Below are 25,181 nucleotides of genomic sequence, written 5' to 3' on the forward strand. Positions count from 1 at the left end.
TTATCCCTACATCCAGAACTAACATACAAAGAGTAGAGTAGAGACAATACCATGTAATGGAAAAGCGCCATAAGAATATATTAAAGTGTATGAATGCTAGATAGTAGATCAAGATCAAACTATTCAACCTAGCATGAGCCAAAATGGCTGTTCATTTTTCCCTCAGTGATTTGCTCTCCTGAGTACAGCAACTGCCAAGACACAAGCACCTTTTTTTCCTGATAGCAGTGAGCCCTGCTTGGCAGAAGTATCACAGTGGTGTGCTTCTTGTGATCGTCTTGGTTTTTAATTGTTGAACATTTCTCAAGGCCAGACCAGTGTTGTCTTTGAAATTGAATCTCAGGCTTGAGAACTAAATTATTTAATGGTACAGATTTTGGGCAGCAGCTTCTTGCAATCCCTGTTTTAATATTTCAACAGTGTGTTGAAACATTTTGGGAATGCATATCACAGAGCCAAAGATACACAACTTTTTCTCTGGCTGACAGATACTGTATGTCTCGTTAGCAGCAGGAATCTCTCACCTTCATCATCAGCACAACTGTGTTGAGGGCAATTAAAGTCATGATGGCGTTCTCGAACGGAGGCGACACCACAAACTTCCACATCTTGTACTGGTAGGACTGCTTGTCTGCTGGCATATATCTCGTCAGCGGCTTCGCGTTGATGGCAAAGTCAATACAAGCCCTCTGTTTGATGAAAAAACAAAACAGACAGTGTATGAATCCTCTCTGATACATGAACTTCACAACTTTCATCATAGAAGAGAAATCTCCACAAGAGGATTTTCTAAGCTTCTTCATAATTATATAATTAACAACAAACTACAAATTGAAGCTCTCTGATCAGTAGCCAATACTATATACAGTATTAGATTTTCACAAATTCCCCTATGAAGTGGAGATCAACAGAGCGGCACACCTTAACCCTGCTTCTTTCTTTTTTAGTTTTTTGTCTGGTTCGAGGAAATTGTAAGCCATGATTGACCTATTTTTCCGAGAAGTTATGTACTGAAGTGGATCAGCACATGCTCTGATTTCTAATGAAGAAAACACTTCTAGCACTAGCACTTTCACAGAAATAATCAGCGTGTGTTCTTGTTGCGAGGAGGGGAGGGGGTCATTGGTTTAATAGGAGAAAATCCATCAACTCTCACACCTCGTTTTTCTCCAAGCTGCACTCCGACATGGCCTTGTCTCCCTGCTCCTGGAAGGTGATGATGATCAAAGCCACGAATATGTTGACAAAGAAGAAAGGGAACACCACAAAGTAGACCACATAAAATATGGACGTCTCCATGCGGTAGCCCGGGCTGGGGCCCATGTCCTCATAAGTGGCGTCCACCGAGTGCTTCAGGACCCTGAAAAAGAAGGAAAAAATGTACTTCAGACAACAACTTACGAATCCCAGGAGGAGGTAAAGCACTGAGTAATGCTTTGCAAAATATCTAAAGAGACTCAACGAATTCAGGATAGATTTTTGTCCGGCCTTATCAGACTACGTATAAAAAATAAATGTCCACAGATTTTGCTCAAAAGGTCGCTCAACCCTTTTTATATCTAAGTTTTATAATACTCTATCATCTATTTATCACATTTGAATTGTTTAGTATATACTGTATACCGTAAGATCAGACACCAAGGGAAAATGCAATCTTCAAATAGCTTGTTTTGTCTGATCAACAATCCAAAAGCAAGTTTTCTTTCAATTGACTTATCGTTAAGAACATATTTCAGATTGATCCAGGCTCTCCTAATCATCCCAGTGTAAGTCAATGAAATAAATTATGGAAGTAGAATCAAGGAAGCTTGACAAAAATAATGAAATCAATTTGTCTGAAAAAAATCTTGGATATTTGAATGAATGAGCGCCTTTCAGAGAGAAAATGTTGGTGAACTTGTAAGCCCAGCTGTAATGTCTGTGCTTACAAACTCACAGATTATTACAAGTGTCTCCAGTAAATTAATGAGGGCTCACAACTCCCCTGCTGTGAAATGAGCAACTGTTCAACGGCTCACTAACAGACCATTTGACCGTTGCCTGCACATTCTCCATGAGTTGGTTTATAATGTGTTGATAGTTGTGAAGCACTCTTCAAAAGTGCTCTACAGATAAAGATGATGGTTTGAATAGACTGACTCCGACATGGCCGTAGTAATTATGAAAAATGTTTTGGGTGTATTTATATTAATAATAAACAATATTGTTCCCTATCCTTAAGCATATAATTATAATTATGGCTTTACAACGAAGGTAACCTTAACCTCACCAAGTCAATTCTGTGCCCAAACTGAACAAAAGCTTAACCACAGTATTACTACATTATACAACACATATATATTTCAACTGCGAGACAAACTTTTACAAAGCATGCATGTCTTTGTTCAAGTAGAGAAAGGCTGGGATACTGATTATTCTGAAAGATTGGGCTACAGAGGTCTGGTCAGCTCACTTCTTTGTAACTCCACAGATCAATATACAAATGTTTTATTTTTTCCAAAAGTAATTGACGCTGTCTATCAGATTTTATGCAGATCCATTTTAGCCACAAAAAGCTTAATAAAGGCTTCATTACTGTTATACCTGGCCCTTCAGTTTAAGTGAACTTTTTATTCTTGTTTCTGTATCGGAGGGTCTTATTTTGTCACTACTGGTCACTATAGGTATCATTTCTTAGTTGTCCCAAAAATGTCATTAAGGTATACAAATGATCTGCCAGTCGTCTCTTGTGGTCCTGGTGTCAGTGTGCTGTCACTACTCGTTTAGGAGTGTGGGGTTTTTAGATGATCATAACAAGCCAAGACAGTTCAACAATTTACTTTTCATCTTGAAGTAAGTGCCATAAATTAAATAAGCAAACAGCCAGCAACGGTCCATAACAGAGATGATGATGCTGAATCTGCCTGTGCTACTTTAACTCAGGCGCAGACTGAATCCATCTAAGCAACGAGCCTTGATTACATCTTTAGAGAAGTCACAGTAATTGAGTCAGGGAGAAATCAGTGGAGCACTGCATTGTACTACTGGGACCCACTGTGCGGAGTAGAAAGAATAAATAATTCAGCAATAACTCAAATAGTAACAAACACAAATATCCAACCCAACTAAACCTTTCAATTGTAGCCATCTTTACTTTTCAAACCTATACATTCCATATATCAATCGATTTTTTCATATGAAATGAAATTGGTTCTGACTTACATTGGCCAGCCCTCTCCGGTGGAGACAGTGAAGAGCGTTAGGAAGGCCCAGAGAACGTTGTCGTAGTGGAACTGGTACTTCTTCCACTCCCTGGGCTTGGCTGCAACGTCATCCCTGTCGTAGTCCAGAAACTGACCCCTGAGTAAGACAAGGTGGAAAGGTATGTACTTTATGATACTCAAAATAGAAGACAAAAACCTGCAAATGTGAATTTTCAGAATAAAGCCAAACAGTATATCCAAATGGCCATGGTTAAATGTAGAGGTACAGTAGAAAGGTCAGTTGTTCAGTTGATGATATAAGACCGTTTGAAAGTGTGCTTTCATTAAATAGACATTGAGGCATAAAGAGGTGTGAGTTTGGATGATACCTGCAGTCTTTCTCCAGGCCCTTGGACTCGTCGGTGCAGTAAAAGAATTTGCCTTTAAAGAGCTGCACGGCGATAACAGCGAAGATGAACATGAAGAGCATGTAGACAATGAGGATGTTCAGGACGTTCTTCAGAGAGTTGACAACACAGTCGAACACCGCCTGGAAAAAAAACATTCACACACATACAGTGCACAGATCAGTAAATGTAAGGTGATACTTATTTTAAGGGGACAGCATTGAGGTTCTTATTTCAGCAGCCTTCACCATAACTGGTTCATTATTTTATTTATTTAATGTCACAATGTCATCGTCGCCCCCAACAGCCAGTTTCAGCTTAATTTAACTATAACTGTGACCTTTCCCTGAATTTAACCAGAGAGTTTGAGTTGCATTGCCGCCACCAAACCTTTGAAGGCATGCTATGCTGAATTTTCCTTAAAAAAGTAGAGTCACACAAAAATACTCCTTCTCAATGGTCACTTCTGCTTCACTAGAATGTGTGGTGGTGTGTTTATCTAAACAGTCCTCTCGCTGGCTGTATTTTGTTAAGGTTACAATTGTTGGTTGTGTTTTGTAAAGAACAAAGATTCAGACTTAGCTCCACCCCAGCTCCTCCCCACTACCTTGCGCTACAGGTCTACAGCATTTTCTAAAGGTATTTCATCTGGCAATAAAATTACGCTTGAATATATAATAAATAGCAGAGTAAGTTAATTGCTTTTAGAAATATTGTTAAAAGTAACCTAGATGTCAAGTTCATCCCTGTTTTAAGCCAAGTGTATAGATGTTTTATAGCCTGAAAGCTACCAAATCAATGCTTACTGAGTGCATGAACACACCTTTGTATTAAGTCTACCTTTGTGTCTCCCTGTCCGTCTCTGTCTCTATCTCTTATATATATATATATATTCACACACACACACACACACACTATATATATATATATATATATATATATATATATATATATATATATATATATATAATATATACACACACACACTCACCGGCCACTTTATTAGGTACACCTGTTCTGAGGCTTATAAAAACAAAAAGCTAATCAGCCAATCACATGGCAGCAATTTAATGCATTTAGGCACTTAGACGTGGTCAAGACAATGTACTGAAGTCAAACCGAGCATCAGAATGGAGAAGAAAGGGGGTTTAGGTGACTTTGAACATGGCATGGTTGATGGTGCACGGCAGGATGGATCCATTATTTCATGTTGTTTACGCCAAACTCTGAACCTGCCATCTGAATGTCGCAACTTAAATCGAGACTCATCAGACCAGGCATGATTTTTCAATCTTCTATTGTCCAATATTGGTGATCCTGAGAGAATTGTAGCCTCATTTCCTGTTTTTAGCTGACAGGAGAGGCACTCGATGGGGTCTTCTGTTGCTGTAGCCTGCTTCAAGGTTGGTCGTGTTTTGTGTTCAGACATGGTATTCTGCATACCCTGGTTGTAACGAGTGGTTATTTGAGTTACTGTTGCCTTTCTATCATCTCGAACCAGTATGCCCATCCTCCACTGACCTCTGACTTCAACAAGGCATTTTACGTCCACACAAATGCCGCTCACCGCATATTTTTTTCTTTTTCGGACCATTCTCTGTAAGCCCTAGAGATGGTTTAGAGTGAAAATCCCAGTAGATCAGCAGTTTCTGAAATACTCATACCAGCCCTCCTGGCACCCTCAACATTGCCATGTTCAAAGTCACTTAAAACCCCTTTCTTCCCCATTCTGTTGCTCAGTTTTAACTTCAATAAGTTGTCCCGTCCAAGTCTACATGCCTAAATGCATAGAGTTGCTGACATGTGATTGGCTGATTAGTTATGTGTGTTAACAAGAAAATGAACTATATATATATATATATATATATATATATATATATATATATATATATATATATATATATATATATATATATAACTATATATATATATATATATATAACTCAACTATATATATATATATATATATATATATATATATATATATATATATATATATATATATATATATATATATATATATATATATATTAGTGGTGGGCCGTTATCGGCGTTAACGTGCTGCGTTAACGCAAGACTCTTATCGGCGATAAAAAAAATATCGCCGTTAATCTCTTATTCCACCTCCTGTTCGGCTCAGGGGAGATAATAATAGCCGGGGGCCGTTGTTGACACTTGAGGAGCCTTTATTCTCTCACACACCCGCGGCTCTCTCTCTCCATCACTTGCCCACGACACAATCGGGTATTGGAACGCAGGGTGGGTGTGTGTGGCCACCGGTCGCCACGTGACTATAAGTTTCCAAGTTTTAAACACTTCTGTCTCTTCAACGTCACCGTACCCGAATCCTAAATATCCCCTTAGCAGACGCTATATTTCATCGGGGGGAAAACTTTGTTTTGCGCCACAGTTCGGCCGTAATGCTGCTGCACACACACACAGACACAGACACAGGCGCACACACACACGCTGCATGTCAGAGAGGGGCGCTACCAAAAAGACGAGAGGAGCGGTTGGAGCAGTTGGAGCGTTTAGAGACACATGCGTGCACATTTATTTACATAAAATCGCAATCGCAGTCATTTGTGCAGTTATGTAAAATGTTTCACTAAGGAAAATTACAGAAAAAGTAACGCACAGTGACTTTGATGAGTAACTTTAATCTGATTACTGGTTTGGAGATAGTAACGCGTTAGATTACTCGTTACTGAAAAAAGAGGTCCGATGCCGGTAACGCGTTACTAAGTAACATCTTGTTGAACATTATTTATTTTCATCACCAATTATCATAGTAGAACAGCTTCCTCAAGCAGATGAGCCCCTGGTCTGATGCGCCACCTGGCTTGAGAAACACGTTCTCAAAGACTTACTTTGAGTCATTATTTAGGAGCACACACATATTATGAATGAATTAAAATGAGCCATTTTAATCTAGATTAATCTAGATTAATTCCAAAATTAATCTAGATTAATCTAGATTAAAAAAATTAATCTATGCCCACCTCTAATATATATATATACTGTATATATAGTATTCTCCTTTCAGCTTGTGCTGTTCTGTCAGTCAGATGAAGTGATATCTATCCTGACATTTGTGCAGTCTGACCAATGTCAATGCTTCTGCTGCATGAATGCCCGCCATCAAGGATTTTGTCTCCAGAGTGTTTGGCTAGAGCATATTTATCCTCTACCAGCCTGTCCGTCAAAGCACTGCGTCTGTCTGTCTGCCAGCTCTGATCCGTCTCAATCAGCTCAACTATATTACTCCAATCACATCTTTCATCTTTTGTCAGTTTCATAACTTTCAGATGATCAGCTAGCTTCACCCACCAGAGGGAAGCTGTCATTTCTGCGTCAAATGAAACTGTTGAGGCCCTTGTTTTGATGAGGGTAACAACCGACACTCTGTACACAATGCTTGACATTCTTTATCGTAATACCACTAAGTAAAAATGTTGGCAACACCTAGGGGTTGTATCCAAAAGACATTTTCACTAGGACTGTCCAATTCTATGAACCAAAAAAGCCACCACATGGTTGCTTAAATAAACTTGAATGTTTTTCATTTCTTAATGAAAGTCTAATAAGTCACACATACAGTATACAGTATATGATCAGTTCTGCAGCCTCACAGCAATGGTGACAGAGTTTCAGAAAGCATGTCTTAATGTTCATAAAAGCTATTTTTTCCCTCCAATGTCTTTGTGTATGTTCCAGTATGTTCTGAACACCAATATTGTTGCCAAAGCACGGGTTGACACAAAGCTTCCGTTTATTAGCATTTGGCTAAGTGTTTGCCATCCATGACCACTGTTAGCAAACACAGCTGGTTCATACAAAGATAAGCCAGCTAACTTTGCTACAGAATAACAAAAGCTATTATTATTATTACTATTAAACTTTGTTCCGGAATATTTTGGCATACTGAACACATATCCATTCGACAAGTATCTATGGATCATATGATGCTATGTTTTGCTCTGACTTTCATTTGACGATGTAAACAACAGTAGTTGCTCTAAAGGAGCAGCTCCAAACTTTGAAATATTCCCCCCTGTACTGTATCCGTGCCCATTCCTGTCAAGGTGTTTATGTTGTGGGAAAAACAGACCATTAGCCTTCTAGCAAACAACTACTGAACTAAAAGGAAGCAATTTACAGTCACTCGCTTCCTATGACTCTTACTTCTCCTGTCGCTCCACAATCCAGAAAGCCCCAAAGGTCAAACAACTCAAATCTTTCATTTAGCGCCAGAGATGATTACATATATTTTAAAACGTAATTGTATTAAATTAGATTCCACCTTGAATTACCGTAAATGCTTCTGACCCCCGATTGTGAATAACACTGACTGTGGCTCTGGCTGTTGTTCTTGTGTTTTGCACAGGCTGGACTGGGTGTGTGACAGATTTGAATGACTTTACCTTGAGCTTGGGCAGCCGTTTAATGGTCTTGAGTGGCCGCAAGACCCGGAGGACCCTCAGCGACTTGATGGTGTTGATGTCCTTGCCTTTGGTCCCTCTGTGCAGACAGACAGTACAGTTAGTCAGTGTGATTGCAGTGTAAGTGAGAACCATAGCCTTTTTTAATCCCATCCTCCGGTTATAAGAGCTAGCTGTTGTATACCAGGTATACTGTGTACACAGAGAAATACCTGGCTGTATTCTGTTAGTCAGAGCATGCATGTGAGTTCATAATGTTATTCTACAGACACATGCAGAAATAAAGGAAGGAAACATTTCAGAGATTGTTGCTTTAGGCATTCATTTACATATTGTTGATTTATGCTTTTTAGGGAAATATATTTTACTTTTTACTACACTACTTTATACAATGGCACATGGGGTCACTTAACCCTCTTTTTCTTTCCTTTACTCTTACCTACGCGTATGTAAAAATATGTATAATATAAAATAAAAGTTTACACACACTAGTGACACAACTTTTCTACTTGTTCATGTTGTGTGTATTGTTTTTCAACCTGCTTTTTTTTTTAACCAAATCGGAGCAGTTATTCCACCCCTGCCCTTTTTACTGTGTTACATTAATATGCAGTCACACAAAGCTGACATGCAGTTAATGCAGAATAACATAGACACATTTGATAGTGTTTAGAGTAAAAGCACAAGGAATGAGTCTCAGGTTGAGGCTTTTTTGCAGGAACCGCTGCTGTCAGTCAGTCAGTTCAGACGCTGCAGGTTTGGTTAACTGGTCACAGAGTGGGAGGTGGGTGTGTGGGTTTCAAAACTAGCTGTTATGCTAATAACATACAGCTCAGCCATCATTCACTCTGAGACTGACATTGGCCAAGGGCAGCGGGAGAGGGGTGGTTAATTAATTAGTCACACAAACACACAATATGTCTGGCACTATCAATACATTTTCCCCCTTTTCTGCTTCTCGACTTCATAGGCTACATATTTAGAAGTATAAAGTGAGAGTGCGTATACAGTATATATATATACAGTATAGAGTATGTGCGTGTGCATGCAGTAACAATTTAATGTGTGAAGGATTTAGAGAGAAGGACAGAGTCTAAAAGCCCTGTTAGTGGCCCCTGGAGGCCCTGCTGCTTTTTACACCAGCATGAAGTAAATTGTCCAACCAACCAATGTTTTAATTGCCCATGGGACAAATCTCCTACTGTTAACAGAATGCTATTTACTTAATCTAAACATTACAAATTCTAAAAGTGCACCCACAGGCCAAGCAGCAGCTATCATAAGGGCTTAGAAAACAAAATGGTAGTTGAAAATGGGATGTCTAGGCACAGGAAGAGTGACTGGAAGATGGAGCTTCAATAAAAGTAAATTTAAGATGTGGCCTACATACCATAGCCTACCTTTCAACAAATACAGAGAATACAGTTTCCACTGAATATTAGGTAACCACATTGATCCTTTGAGTAAGCTTTTGCAGTTTCTTCCAGAAAATACCCTAGAATACAAACTCTTGTTTTCTATTTATCTTCCTTGGTTCATTTCCTGTTTATTTCTTGAACACTTAAAAACAAATGTGTATTTCACTGAACATATTGTTCTTTTATTAGAAAGTCCCTTCTAGGAAAACATGGTAGGCTACATATCCACTCCTTTGTAGGAAACAGGGAAAGGGATTTGTACAAAATAAAGCACTGTGACACTAGTATCAGTTTGATATCTATTTTTGGTTGAGTGTGATGTAAAAACAGGTGGTGACAGAGCTCAAACCGGAGAGAAGCATGGTTCCATACATTTTATGGCCCAGGGGTATTTTACTTTCTCAATGGAAATCTCTAACTCTAACTAAATGGCATGCAGCTCTCATGCTCCGATTGCTCGGTTTACCCTGGCATGCAATCTGCAATGTTGATACAAGTCCTCGCTATTCAAGGAACCCCAACATATTGAGATAGCAAAAATAGTCTCCCAATAGCTTTCAGAAGCGCATGTAATGTGTGTGTGACTCTGTGAGTGTGTGTGTGTATACGTTTGTGTGTTCAATGCAGTGCAGATCAGCACTGATAGCTTAACAAGGTCATCTTCAGTCGCCACGACTCTGGTCTTCTCATCTGCCCCCCTCCTCAGAGCCAGGAGCATTTCCTGTTTAGCGCCTGTAAAATCTGAAGCACTTCACCACCTAAGCAAAACAGGATGCACCATGGCTCCTTCTATCCAGCAGTTTCACCGTTTAACAAGGATTGGATTTTGAAGCATGAGCAAACACATTTAGGTTCAATGTTAACAAGCATTTACAGCTCATTATTTCATGGTAGTTTGTAGTTGTTCCCCGTTTATTTTCATTAACATTTGGAATATAAAATAGGGTTGAAAGGGATATGGTGCATAATCAGCAATTTATTCGCATTTTGTTCCATTTTGCTCCTTACTTTTAATTACCTTGAACTTCTCAGGGCTGTCAGTGTTCTAAGTGGGCCTTATTTACTGTAAAGCTTATCAGCATTTTCCACCAGCCGTTTAAAAAACACATTTATTAACGGTAAAATAATCTAGAAACAGGGACATAAAATCAGGTTGAAAAGTGGGTAAACTTCCTCAAGAATAATAAAAAAAAAAACATGGCAAAAAATTTAACCGTTTTGCTTTCCATGGGGAAAAAATAGATTTGTGGGTATTATGTTTTGAACACACAGGGAACTGCACAGGCTGTAACCCTGCTTTTGATACAGCCGCTCAAGGTGATTCGGGGTGGGGAGCTATAATCCTCTATCGATTTCCTACTGCATAAAGAAAGAGAGATTTGTAGGTGAAGTGCCAGAGGGTTGAGTCAAACTGCTGCCTCTTATCTCTTAGGGATTTGACCAATTACACCCACTTTAGTCAGGATTAAAGGAGATCTGCATGAAGGTGAAACGATTGACTTTTACCTATGTGTGTAAAGATATTGAGTGCATATTCATACATGCCAGCAGCTATATGTGTGGTCTTCTGAAAGCTATGAGGTGGAGTTCCCAATATTGTCTGTTTCTCTACATGGCTCAATATTGGAACAGGGGATTACTTTTTAAAAAGAGGAAGAGAGGAAGAAGGGAGGGAAGTATTGGTCATATACCAAGCGTTTTGGGACGGAGGGTGAAAGGTTGATTTGAACAGGTTGACAAGAGGAGCATTCTGTGTGTTTCACATGTGGTGGGGGAAAAGGATAAGGCGATAAATAAGAAAAAAGGTACGTAGGGGACAGTTCCCACCTGGACACGCTTTGTTGCGATCTGATGAGAAAGGCAATGATAAGCACACCCACATAGACACACACACACACACACAACACACAAAGACCACCCACATAAATAGAGCAGACAAGTATATAAAGAAAGACAGAGCAAAATAAGCATTTTAAGCTGATATCACACAGGCATGAAGACACAGTGACATTATTCAGCCTTTGAAACTCACAATGTGAAATTGAGAAACAAAACATAGATCACAGACATATAAAAGCACTTAACCTAATTACACTGTCAACGAGCAAGGCAATTTACAGGTGTCGGTCTGATAAGATATTAGAATGATGAATAAATCAAATGTATATCAATGGGATGGTCATGGATAGTTTATCACTGTGAAAGAAGCAAAGACGAGAGGACACTGTTGATGAGGAACATCTGGAGTGATTGGCTACGTTCACAGTGCAGGTAAAACAATGCAACCCACTATCACTCAAATGTGACCAGATCTACTGACTAAGTGTGAAGAGAAAACAATTTACAATGAATACACTATTTCAATTCTGATTTAGGCCACTTTCACACATGAAGTCTCCCTTAATCTGTGCCATCCTGCTCTGGAGACCTGACGGATCGCTGCACGTTTCTGATTTTTTCAGATATCTCAAACAAGTCTGATGTAGAGAGAGCTATATGTGTCCACTGTTTTTTAAGCAACTGATGCTTGACCTGAAGAAAATTGTTAAGATTGTCTTGTTACAAGTGCCTCAGATCAGTTTAATATTTCTGTTGACTGGATCTAAGTACTCACAATCAGCTCTGATGATGTGGTACATAATAACCAGTGTGGAAGAAAAATATTGTTAGAAAAACAAAAGGTCGTCCACATTGGAAGCTGTTTCCATGTCTAAAACAAGAACCGAGAAAAACTGAGATTTTTAGGTACGTTTGAGAATGCCGAAGTTATCTTTCTGCACAGTTCCAGAATATTTGTGACAGAAAAATTGCAGACTAGTAAAAGATACAAAGATGGTTATATTTTTTCTGACGGAAATGAAAAACTCTCAAATCTGGATGTTTCGTTAACTAATATGAAAAATGTTCACTGTTCCTGTAACATTCTTTTCAAAAATTATGTCAGCTGGGAAGTGACACAGTTTTGCCAAATTGTGATACTCCTTTTGTTTGGCAGTCAAACAGAATTTGAGTACAGTACACCCGCATATACAGTATGGTATTATAATAATTGGAATGTCTGATAATCTGGCTGCTCATGTTTCTGGCCTCATCAGACTTTTTTTTAGCTGTGTCACCGCAAATTATCCCTTAAGCCTTGCAGTGTGAATATAGCCAGTAACACGGTTACATGCCATGCATGTGGGTTGATTTGCAAGGTGATATGAGGGACAAATGTTGAACACAAAGTGAACGTGGGGCGGAGGGCTGAAGGCGAGGTGGTTACATCTGTGAACCTCTGGATCTCACTATTTTAGCAATATCAGGACAGGGGTCACAGCTAACTGGACTAAGCCTGATGAAAAGGGTGACGCTATTTTACTCTTACACTATGGAATTTATGGGACTGAATGAACAGTGCATTAGTCATTAGAGAGGCCCTGACAGAATGCTGTGAGCTACATCATTCTGCATCTTTTCTCTTTTAAGTCCTTGTGTCTAAAATGAAAAAGAAACGTTATATATCTACCATTCACTGTGTTTTATTATCGACAGCAGCCCTCCTGCAGATCCTTTGTGTTCATGAATGCCTAAATGCCTTTCAGTCTTGTGAAAGGTTGAACATTTGAAGCGTCTGACTGTACAGGACGTTTTGTATGTGTTGCCATGCTGTGCATTATGTATATTGCTCCTACCTATGCACATTCAATATTGCTGATAAATGGAGAGCAGGTAATTGCACTTATGTAACCCCAAGTACAGATGGAACACAAACACGGTTGCATAATGCAAACATAGTTGATGCCAGTGTCTCTGATCGAGACGTGATGATAGGAAAGGCAAATAACAAAAATATGACATTTATTCCAAACATTTTGCAGAGAAAGGCCAAGGCAGACACATCTGCATAGAATGAGAAATCTGGAAATGACAGCGGCTGAGATGGACAGGAAGTAAAGCAGGAGACAGACACACAGATAATTACGCAGGCTTTACCCCATTAGGCTCCTGTAAGCAATCCAAGCCAGAGAACAAAGGAGGAAGTAGAGAACAGCAAAAAAGAGGGACAGAGTCAGCGACAGATAAAGGACAGTTAGAAGCAGCAGTCAGAAGAGATTGGGGCGACAGAAAGCCTTACGAAGAGAAATATACACAGGTAACAAACTGTGAGGCAGAGTATCTGACAGCGCAGCTCAAAACAGAATATTCAATCATCTTTTACTCCAGTGAGCCAGGTATGGAAGCTTCAAGGGGCCTAATTATTCACCCAATGTTATTTTTTGAATATCAAGATATGCAATACATCACAGGTACATTGAGCACAAACACAGCTGTCTATCAAAAATATATAACATTTCAAGATGTTAGCGCTTGACGTAGCGTGTTTGGCTGTTTTCAAGCACTGTTCAACTTTGCAATTTTTTCTTCTTTCTTACTAGTATAAATAAAAATGTCCAAAATGTACATTTAGGGAGTTTTCACACCACCTTGGTTGGTCCGGACATTCTGACTTTTACGTTTGATCCAAACTTAAAGTACAGGTGTTAAACATCCCATGGACCTCGGTCCGGACTAAACAGGAGACCTTGGTCAGACCTAAACAGGTAGACTTGATCCGTATTATTCTAAAAGCATGGTTCGGTTTTTGTCCAGTCTGAGGGCAGTTTCTGGATGGTTCTGTTTGCACCTGTTTATTTCTCTCATACGGTCATTATCTCAAGATTCGTTTTTTTTAGGACTGTCAAACGACTACAATTTTTGATCAGATTAATCACAGGATTCTGTGGATTAATCACGATTAATTTTACCATTCGAAATATGCCCGAAAAATTCAAATTTTCTCTTTACATTGTTATATGAATGGAAAGATAAACGACAGAAGGTGGATACGTGCATTTAAGATAAAAAAAACACATGTTTATTAATTGAAAATCCAAATTATGGTTTTAATAGGCATACTGAATATACATTTAAATCAAACTAAAAGATATACCTACCACACCATAATGCAATTGGTCTGTCTCTTTACTATGTCTTTGGGCAAATATAGGCTATATAATGGCATTTATTTGGTGTATCTATAGGTTGTGCATTTTTGAATAGGCTACAACTTGATTACAGTCCCGCGGTATGTGTGTGTGTGTGTGTGTGTTTGTTTGTTTGTACGCGCGACCACGTCCTAGGGGACTGTTCATATGTGCCAGAAAGCCGACGTTATGTTGATGTCCACTCTCACACACCTCTGAAAACTGCAGACGTTTGTGTCCTCGCGGGCTCTGAACAGAGTGGACAATGTTCTCCTCCTGTTGCTTCGACATCAACTGCCACCCGCGGCAGTTGATTTTACTATCTATGCCCCCGACACAGACGTGACCGTTAGCAGTTTAAAACAAGGCACGGGCTAGCGTGCTGCTATGTTTGGCTGCGCGCAGCTACTGATCCTGGGTCAGCCACAACGTTAGAGTGAATATAGTGCAGAGCCGGTGGGATGAACGGGGCGGATCATTCTGCACATGCGTTAATTGCGTTAAAAAAATTAACGCGTTAATTCCAGAAATTAATCACCCTGCGTTAACGCGTTAATTTTGACAGCCCTATTTTTTTTCAATACTCATAAATCTCAACTTTCTTAGCACTATTCTGAAGGTTTTCAAAGAAGGATTTGTAAATAAATTGTTAACTGTCTGCTAACATTTAGTTCTTAAAAACATGCTGAAAATTCATTTTTAAGACCTGTACATAGTATTTATTTATAAAATGGAAAAAGACTGTATTCAAAATCTGTTCTATTAAAACATTGAACACTAATATGTTATGAAAATTAAATAATTGTTTTAACTCTGGCTTTTCTGGCACATCTAGATTCATTTTTTAAAGATATGTTAATTTACCCATTATCAGTTAGAAATTGCTACATATGCAAACTTATTCAAACACTTCTGAATACAAAGAAAATATGCTTTTAATGTAAGTAATCAACTGTCAAAATTTCATGATGATATCTATAAGTTCAAATTTGTACCATATTCACCTACAGTGTCTAGAATTAAGGCGACACTAAAACATTACACCACTACACTACAGATATACTGCAATTATTTCAGTTGTGCATTGAGTTGAGTTGCATTCCTGTAGGTGCAGGTACATCTCTTTTCCTCTGCTCCCTCCGTCCCCTCCTGAACCTTAAATCAGCCAAACTGTGCTTGGCCCATTAGCCGACCAGCAGGGAGGGGTTGTGGAGACTTTATGTAACAATGAAAAATGAGTCTGACAGAGTCATGTTGGCAGGATAACCCCAGGCGGCAAAAAAAAGCCTAAGTGATTCGCCAGGAATAATTGGATAAGGACAGTGCAGTTGTTTGTTGGATCAAAAGCTGTCAGGAGCAGGGTGCACCTAGCCCCAGCCGGAGGGAGGCTAACATCAGCTAAAAATACCGTGATGCAAGACAACCGTACATAATGGCAAGCGCCCTGCTGTGATTAAGGTAAGCAGCAACACTGCAGGAAATAAAGAAAGAGGTGACTTACGAGCAGGCAAAGGCCACCAGAGCACCGCTGACCACAATGAAGTCCAGGATGTTCCACAGGTCACGGAAATAAGCGCCAGGGTGGAGAATCAGCCCCAGATCAATCATCTCCAGTCACAGAATAAACAGTAAAAGAGTATTTTAGAAATCATAAAATCTTACTGAGGCACTCTTTTAGACATTCTTACACGCATACAAATCTTTGGAAGGCCACTGTTTTTTAAACTCTCTTTCCTATTCAGTTATGCAGCACATTCATTGCAGTATCTACAATCAAGCATATTATATATGGAAATAATAAATAATTATCACAGATAAGGAATTTAAATCCACAAACCCAATTAGCAATGGCATTGACATCGCAAATTATGTATTTATGTGTGTAGTACACATACAGTATATTTGGTGATTTGTAGGTCAAAAGGTTAGACGTAAATAAACGGATGGAGCCTGGATAAAAGTTTAGTTAAAACATGTGTAGATCTCACGTCAAAGAATAGTTGAAATGCTGTTGGAAATATTGGATAAATATAACCTAAACTATAAAAAAACATTGACTTCGTAATTGCATTTAGCTCAACCTAAAATCCTAGATGACCTTTTCTTAGCTATTTTTTCGCAAGCGCCTTCTCACCTTAATCACCATCTCAAAAGTGAAGACTCCAGTGAAGACATAATCCAGATACTTGAGAACCTGCAAAAACAGAGTGTAAGAAAATATCCTGTGAGATGACTCGTCAACAGATCCAGTGACAGTTTAAGACACCAAGTGTGTGTGTGTGTGTGTGTGTGTGTGTGTGTTTAAGCGTGGATCAGATATGAACAGCATCCTCTGCCATGTCACAGGTCTTGAGGTCTGTCAGCTTTGCACCGTGCTGTACTACCTTACGCACATTGTCTAAACACCCACACACGCATACAAACAGAAAAATAACACAACATCACCTCAGATTCCTACTGTGTCTCTTACTGGAATACATATTAGTTGGGCTTGTCTGTCAATATGCCAAAAAATACAGTCACGTGTCTCTGTGCATATATTACCTCCTTATAACCAACACATGGTCTCATGCAGGGCTATAATGATATAAACATTTTATTTAAAAAAAAAAAAACTGCTTCAAAGTCTGACAGTTTTGACCAATCACCTGTCAAAAATTGCTTGTCGAGCCCTGTTAGAAAGGACTTTGCAAATCAGTCTGGATGACTCAGCCAGTCAAACCAAATAAGACATTTTATTTTGGTTTGTGAAGCATGCAAATATTGGTCTGTCACAACCAGTGTGTTTGTTTTACCTTTCCGGATGTTTATTTGTGAAAGTGGAGATGTCGGCCTGACTTACGTGGTTGCGGGATGCGTCTGCATGGACGGGGTCCTCCGCCGCCAGAGCGATGCTGCTCATAGTAATGACCATCAGGATGCACATCTCAAAGTACCGTAGGTTGACCACATAGTGACAGAGCCGACGCACCCTGCAGGACCACACACACACACACACACACACACAAACACACACACACACACATACACACACACACACACACACACACACACACACACACACACACACACACACACACACACACACACACACACACACACACACACACACATATATAACAAACCTATACAAATGCAAAAGTACACACAGAGAGGGGACAGCTCACTAGGTGCCTTAAGGTTATGTCCCTCCACAGACAACCAGCGTATCCCTCCCTGTCAAAATAATCAACAAATGTTGACGTGTTTTAGCGTCAGGGGTAGCATGTGACTCATCCAGGTTTGCAAAGACTTCTAATGGAAAATAATATGTGATGAATTTGAAAGATCTGCTCAGCCGTGCTGTATGTTTCTTTAAGACGCACAAAAAAATCTTGAAAAGATAAGCAACATCAGAGTACTTTTACTACACTTTGTAGGAGTAAATATTTGACATAATCAAAGGCAGGAACTTTATTCATTCCAAGAGTTCTTGATGATATGTTGCTGATAGATAGACTGATAAATGAAGAGCATCAGCATCCCTCTTCAACACGACACTTGCACTTTGGCTCACTTGTAAGAGAGATCATGAGATGCTCCTTCCCACAGAACACCAACCCTTCATTTTCCATGAGAGTACCATGGCCTCAGATTTGAGGAGCTGGTGCTCTCTCCAACTACTTTACACTCGGCTACAAACCACCCCAGGGTGCATTTGAGGTCACTGTCTAATGAAGCCATCAGAATTACATCAGCAGCATAGAGGAGGGACACAGCAGACACAGCTCTCACGCTATACAGGGGTAAAAAGGCAGCTATTGGGTTTACAGTCCCAATGCTGATCCAACTCACGATCAGATCACGATTAAAACAAGTATTTGTTGATCTGATTCAATTATTAGGCTATTAACTATCTAGACCAAAACATTGTATTACCTTTTTTGTATGATCACTTACATTTGCTTAGTATGATGTTAATATCAAAAACACAAACAATTTTTAGTTTATTTATTTATTTCACATATTCATCCATCCCTGCCATAACTGCGCGCCCCCCTATGAAAACCACTTATGTATAATATATGGCTTTGTGGTTTCAGGAATTGCTTAAACAAAGTTGGTGAATGAAATCATTTATATATTTTATCTTTCATTTCACCACTTACTGTTTGTTGCATGGACATGGTAAGGCACTAAATAATGAGTGGCTTTTCTAAAATAGTGTTCTTAATTCAACCCAAACTGTCAAGCTTACTCCACATCAGTCCCCTCGGTCACTCTCCATAATTACAACTTACGGGTTTGTTTGCCCAAAGACGAACATGGAGCTGTAGGGAAGGATCTGCCGAGGCCCATTAGCCGCCTCCTCATCCTCCAGATCTTTCTTCTCCTCACTGAGTTGGAAGTTGTCACAGTCAATGTGGTTCACTGGTGGGGAGAAATACACACAGCCATTTAGTTCTAAGAAGCACCTAGAAATACATAATCAATTACTTGACTAATTAAGAAATTTTTAACACGATGTTGCTTGAAACATTAAGAATTAGCATGACAAGCAGGCAAATCTGGGCTGATCATATAAAGAAAAAATGACTTGCAAATAACAACACATATTAACAAAACAGGTAGTCACAATTAACAGCTACTATAAGCATTGGGTTAGATCTGAAATGACTGAAAATAAATCCAAATACCATTTCAGTATTAAAATAAAATTATAAGTTGGTGTATTGTTGGTTATGCCGGTAGCGTGATCCTGTGTGCGAGAACGTGTGTTGGTTGGTTCACTTCTTTGGTCCGGACTGAAATATCTGAACAACTATTGGTTGGATTGCCATTAAATTTGCTAAGCATCAGCATGTTAGTATGTCATTGTCAGCATCTTAGCATTGCTGCTGACATTATCACTAAACTTAAAAGTATTTACTGTATGTGTGAAAGTTGAGCCTCACATGGCAGCTAACATGGCTGTAGACTCCAAGTCTGTAATTATCCTTAATTATCATTAATGACAGCTATAAAGTGATGAAAACGATGAAACGCTCCGTTTTAGAGCCTGTCTATTAAGGCCCTGCCTTCCAAAGTGTCCTGTCTGCTGATTGTCCCTGAATCTAACTGGTGGTTGTAATCTTAATGTCGGTTTCAGTCAGGGGTATAACAGGTGGAGGAAGTGCTGAGTTAGGATGGTAATAGGAGGCTTGGCTTTTCCTAACTTCTGAAATCTGGCTTCATAAATGGAGAGAAATCTAAATGGTGCTTTTGAAACCAGGTTTTCCGAAAGGTGGAGGTGGAGAAAAAGAGAGGAATATTTTTTCTCATACTGTAGGAGTCTATAGTCACACCAGGGACCAGAGGCACCGTAAGTGAGCGAAAAGTTAGGAAGATTCTAAGGGCCCGTGACTGACAGGGGCCCAAAACATATACTGTAACAACATTAAAAGTACATCTTGGGCGGGGCCCTAATGTTATATATTTTCATGGGGCCCAAAATAAAAATAAATCTCTGGCGTCTCCCTGCCATGGACCCATGTCAATTATCAAAAACCATTGAAAGGGTATTATGCATAATAGGTGACCTTTAATTCTAATTAATTATACTAATTATTATGATGTGACAATGACGTGCAACACTCACTGGGTATAATGGTGGTTTCTCCAGGCGGGCCGGTGATGGTGACAGGGATGTGTATGGCGTTACTGTTGAGTCCGGCCTGGCTGGCCCTGGTTGAGTTCTTCTGGTTGTCAGCATCCTCCTGCTTTTCTCCAAGACTCAGGCTACTGGAGGCCAGGTCGTCCTCCTCAGCATCTGGCTGCCTCTCCCTGGGGAAGGGAGATCATATCACAGGCATCAGTATACTCTGCATTTGTAAGATGTTTGCAAGTAATGGCAGTGCATTTGCAAGATTTTTCTGCCAAATGAGAACCAATGTCCTCCTGGATAAGACAGCTGCACACAGTTATACAGCTGCAAACTGATGCAAATAGTCTATTATTCTTACAATGTCTTACATTGTATTTTAGAACATTACATTTAAGTCCAAAAAATCCACTGGAGAATTAATTAAGCCCAGTTTGATACACAACAGGGCAATTAGAGAGATGTAGCGAATGTTTAGGGGATGTTATGACATGCCTGTACTTCATGAACAAATATACAAAATGAAGCAAGACTCTGCAACTGCAGTTCTGTTTTCTCAGCTCAAACTTAATCAGTAAGTAATGTTAGTGGAGAGTTAGGAGGAGCTGGATGATTTCATATCAACCAACAAATGCAAATCATACAGTAAAGTGTATAGCTGCTGTGCTTGACCAGTTACGTGTAGGAATGATTGTTGTCTAAAGTTACGGTCACATCAGGCATCTGTGCACCAAAATTCCATGCATGCAGCCTGATCACGATTGATTCAGTCTGTGAGAGTGATTCTGCAGTTGTTGTCTGATAGTGTAACGCTATGGTGGTGTTAAGCACACTACACACTCTAAATAATAACATCTCCATGCTACTGGTCGGCCATTCACATTTGCATGATCAAAGTTGAACAAAAATTAAATTGTGTATCTACATACGCTGGTGTAAGAACTTAACATTCATATGGAATCGTGTTCCAGTCCACTTGTTCATTTTAAGTCCAATATTCACTCTCTTTTAGCTTTGTTTTTTGGTCTCTACCGACTCCTGAGGGCAAACATTCAACTCTGTATCTGTTAAAAGCTGCACTTTGTTCACCAGCTCTATTCCCCAATGTTTTAAAGAGAGAACTGACAATTATCTATTGCACTATTGTACAGACATGATGTGCATCTCAAGCTGATTCATTCATGGCCTTGCCACACCACAATGAGTTAAGCAATACAATGGAACTGGCAAGTTACATAAAAGCCAATAACAAAGACCTGTATGATCTAGCATGGTGCTCATTCTGAGTTCAGAATTAAGTCTCCTGAGGTAAAAGTATGTAACGTAAAGTAAGCCAGAGAATTCTCATTCCCAACTGGGCTCAGCACAAAGGCATCCTTGACAAAAAAAAATCTAATTTTAGTCTGCACAAATGTCGACTCTGACTCAAAGATGAACTGAATAGCTTATAAAGTTCAAATGTTACCGTGAAATTTTGTCAGGTTGCAGTGACCTTGTACCATATTGTAGCTTTTTAGGAGCTCTACCTTATTTAAAGCATTGCCTACCACCACTGTACTTTCACCGTTTGGCAATTGTATGCCTTGCAGTCATAAAACCCCCCAGCGCTATTTGTAGTTATAATTTGCACCAGTTGTGATAATACTGAACTCAGTTGATGACAGTGGTGTGTAAAATTTCAAAGTACAAAATAAGACCCTTGTAAATAAAATCTGAATTTGTCTTGTGTACTTAAAAAAAACAATTAAGAAGTTATTCATTATGAAAAAACTTCAACATCTTGATTTATATAATAGGATGTTGGCTGTCTTACCAAGGACCTTTGGCTCCATTCTTGTTCCACTTGCAGTCTTCTCCGTCCAGCGTAGAGTGAGCCCTGACCATTCTAGAGCAGCGTGCCTTCCTCTCTCCATTACTGTCCCCTCCTCCTCCACCCCCCCTGCTCCTGCGCTCTCCCTGCGCTCCGTTTGCTATCATCCCGTTTCCCTCTTTGGGCGGACGATTGGAGTGATGGTGGCGATGGCCTCCTCGCATGTCATTGGCCTCGTCCTCAGGGGACCCGGCCTGGTGGTGATGCCTGTGTCCCTGCGAGGGTTCATACACATTTTTAAGACTGAATTTCAAGCACTCTTCCAGCACTTTCAAGATAAAGAAATAACTTTTTCAAGGAACCCAACGTTTAATTAAAATATAATTTATATTGACAATCATCTCATGAAAGCTATTGAAGATAAAACACATTGTTTTCCATAAAAATATTAATATAAAATAGAATATGCACTAAAATCCAATTTGAAGAGGTGCTTTCGGTGTACTTCAGTGACACTCTGTACGAACCCTGCCCTGGCCTCCATCGCGGCTGTGGCTCCCCTCTTTGTCCTGGTCTGGTCCGTTCTGGTCCCTGCTCCGGCTGTGATGGGTGTGGTGTCTTCCTCCGTGGCCGTCCCCTCCCTCCCTGCTCTCGCCATTCTTGTCCCGGTGTCGATGGTGCTTCCTGGAGTGTGTGCAGAGGTTGTCCCCCATGCCGTCTTGCCTGGGATCCCCTGCCTCCTCCCTACCTCCTTCACTGGGCTTGCTGGGTTTGTCACCGACACCGTCCTTGGCCTCCACTACCAGTGGCCGGTCCAGGTGAGTCTTCATGTCTGGATGCAGGTGAAGGGCAGAGGACAGACGCAGTCTCTCCTCGGGGTCCAGCTCGTTGAACAGGGCCTCGCTGCTCGCCCTGATGTTGTGTCTCCTCAGCTGATTGGTCCTCTGCTCCCACACTGACATGGACTTAGACGAACAGCCCTGCGCTTTACTGCACACACAGGAATCACACCCACAGGAGAAGAGGTGACAATGAGAAGCAGTGGAACTACTACTACTTTATGAGGCCTTTTTTGTATCGGGGTTTTGGATGAAAATCACCATCTACGGTTTAATCCATAGTCACACCGTCTTTTGCTACTAGTTCAATTAATTCCTCATTTAAAGGTGTTGCCAGTAATTCTGGAGAATGTTTTTTGTCAAAATCACTTTTTGTAAAAAATCAGTGAATGTCAATTCACTACCTGTACATACTGTGTGTGCGCTGAAAAAGAATCCAGTGTTAATACACAGCATAGACTCTGTAAACGGGCATGATAAATACCCTTTGTTTACATTCCAGTTTAGAGAGCCTAAGCTGTACAACACCAGATAATTTTTCAGCAAACACACTGTAAGGACAGGTAGCAGATCGTAAGGATATATTAACTGTATTTGACAAAAGCTGCTTTTTTTTTAAGATATTTTTTTGGCATTTTTATGCTTTATTGATAGTGTAGAGACATAGTTTAAATGGGGCAGAGAGGGGAGTGACATGCAGAGAACGAGCGCGGGCTGGAATCGAACCCGGGTCCGCTGCTGGCCGAGGCCCATGGGAGGGACGCCCTACCAACTGAGCTGAGGGCGCCCCCTCAAAATGTGCTTTTGACAACAAACCTTCCCCAGAATCCCCTTAAATTCTAGTCACCAAGCCACTTTAGTCAAGTAAGCAATGAGGAACCAGACAGGAGGTGCTCTATGGATGCATTGGTACAAATGTTCCCCATGGTAAGGCTTTCACTTACCATGCTTGAGTGTTTTACGGAGGAATGACTCAAATGTCCCCTGCAAAATATGATTCTATGATTTTCCCAACACCTGTGATGGTAAAGTTTGCCTAATGCTGAGGATCTCCACGTTCTGTTGACATGACCTGATCACGGGAGGGTCAAAGCTTATTATGAGTCCTTGACCTTGAAATCTTCCCATATCAAAGGCTTAGATACTAGCATCAAACATAATTCATACACACTTGTGGGAAAAGCTTTCCACCAATATAAAGAAACATTGGGAGTTTCCTGCCTGAGTGATTAAATTTGCAGGGTTTGACCTGATTTAATCTGCACTGACTGCCAGGTGCATGGCGTTTATCTTATTACAACAATTCAAGTAATTCTTCCGTCATTGTATTCTATGAATGGCTGCCTGCTCCTTTGTTTGCACAAGAAAAATGCCTTCTTAATACATGTCGCATATAAACCTTGTTTTGAAGAATAGGAAGTTTGATACTCTATATTTTATTTGATGAAATGCAAATTGATCCAAATTATAAAAAATATCAGAGGTGAGTCTTTAAACAGACACCTTAAGACTGAAAGGAACATATTCAAGGGTTGAATACACAGAATACAGGTGGGTCAAGAACCCACTTGCCCTTTTAGGCCCACATTTAAGAATCAATTCAAACTTACTTTGTATATAAATGTACTTCTGTGGTTTACCATTCAGAAATTACACTTAAATGCTACCTGATTTCGAAGTCAAACGATACCGAGATACAGTACATTCAAATAGTTATGTTGCTCTTTCAATGCAAGAAAAAGCATACTCTATAGCATACTCTGCTATTGTTATTTTTCCTTCTATTGTTCCTACTGTCCCTATTGGCTGTGAATTGTTCCCTCTCTAAAGCAATTTCAATGTAAGAGATGGAGGACAAAATAAACAGCCTACCTTTTGTGTAAAATACGCATTGTAAGCTTCAGTGAAAGTTCATATATGTGAAGAATACAAAACTATATACACATTTGCTTTTTGTTAATGAGGGCAGCAGTCAACAGTTAGAATTGTCATGTGGCAAACTGTGCTGATCTGGCATCCATGCAAACTGAAACAGAAATCCTTTTTCAAATTCTGTTTGACTCAGGACACGTGTAAATGGGACAGGCAGGAAGAAAAAAACGTGCTGTGGGTGATGGACATTCCACACATTTGTCTTCTATAAGGAAAACAAAGAGCTGATTCTTGAGTTGAGGATAATACAGAGTGATCACGCTGTGAAATGGGATTTCTGAACATGGGGTTCCCAACATAAGGATGAAGAATCCATATCTCCATCCATCATGTATGAAGGTATTGGGTAAGGTTTCTCTTTCTGCACGGTATGATTTATTTACATGGGGGCTTTATGGGGTTAGTTAAGTTTTTTGTCCATCCGGTCACCTGTACCTCAAGATTCCACGGGAGGGGGAGGAGTAGACAGTATAAGTCCTAAAAGACAGACAGAAGACACAGAGGACACGGGCAGGTATCCACAGA

General features: G+C 39.9%; 1 protein-coding gene across 1 annotated transcript in view; it reads right to left on the reverse strand.

The window, feature by feature from the left end:
- The window catches only part of cacna1bb (calcium channel, voltage-dependent, N type, alpha 1B subunit, b), a gene marked incomplete at both ends in the record, with an annotated part of 171,179 nt that overhangs the window by 26,250 nt on the left and 119,748 nt on the right, over positions 1-25,181 (reverse strand). Inside the window, 13 exons of the mRNA XM_080046197.1 lie at positions 525-689; positions 1,159-1,360; positions 3,202-3,339; positions 3,572-3,732; positions 8,014-8,110; positions 15,957-16,063; positions 16,590-16,649; positions 17,298-17,427; positions 18,736-18,865; positions 20,073-20,257; positions 21,889-22,152; positions 22,402-22,875; positions 25,092-25,133. Of these exons, the coding sequence (XP_079902323.1) occupies positions 525-689; positions 1,159-1,360; positions 3,202-3,339; positions 3,572-3,732; positions 8,014-8,110; positions 15,957-16,063; positions 16,590-16,649; positions 17,298-17,427; positions 18,736-18,865; positions 20,073-20,257; positions 21,889-22,152; positions 22,402-22,875; positions 25,092-25,133 (2,155 nt within the window). The remainder of the gene's footprint in view (positions 1-524; positions 690-1,158; positions 1,361-3,201; positions 3,340-3,571; positions 3,733-8,013; positions 8,111-15,956; positions 16,064-16,589; positions 16,650-17,297; positions 17,428-18,735; positions 18,866-20,072; positions 20,258-21,888; positions 22,153-22,401; positions 22,876-25,091; positions 25,134-25,181) is intronic.

This window comes from Ammodytes marinus (assembly GCF_949987685.1).
Source record: "Ammodytes marinus genome assembly, chromosome: 18".
NCBI lineage: Eukaryota > Metazoa > Chordata > Actinopteri > Uranoscopiformes > Ammodytidae > Ammodytes > Ammodytes marinus.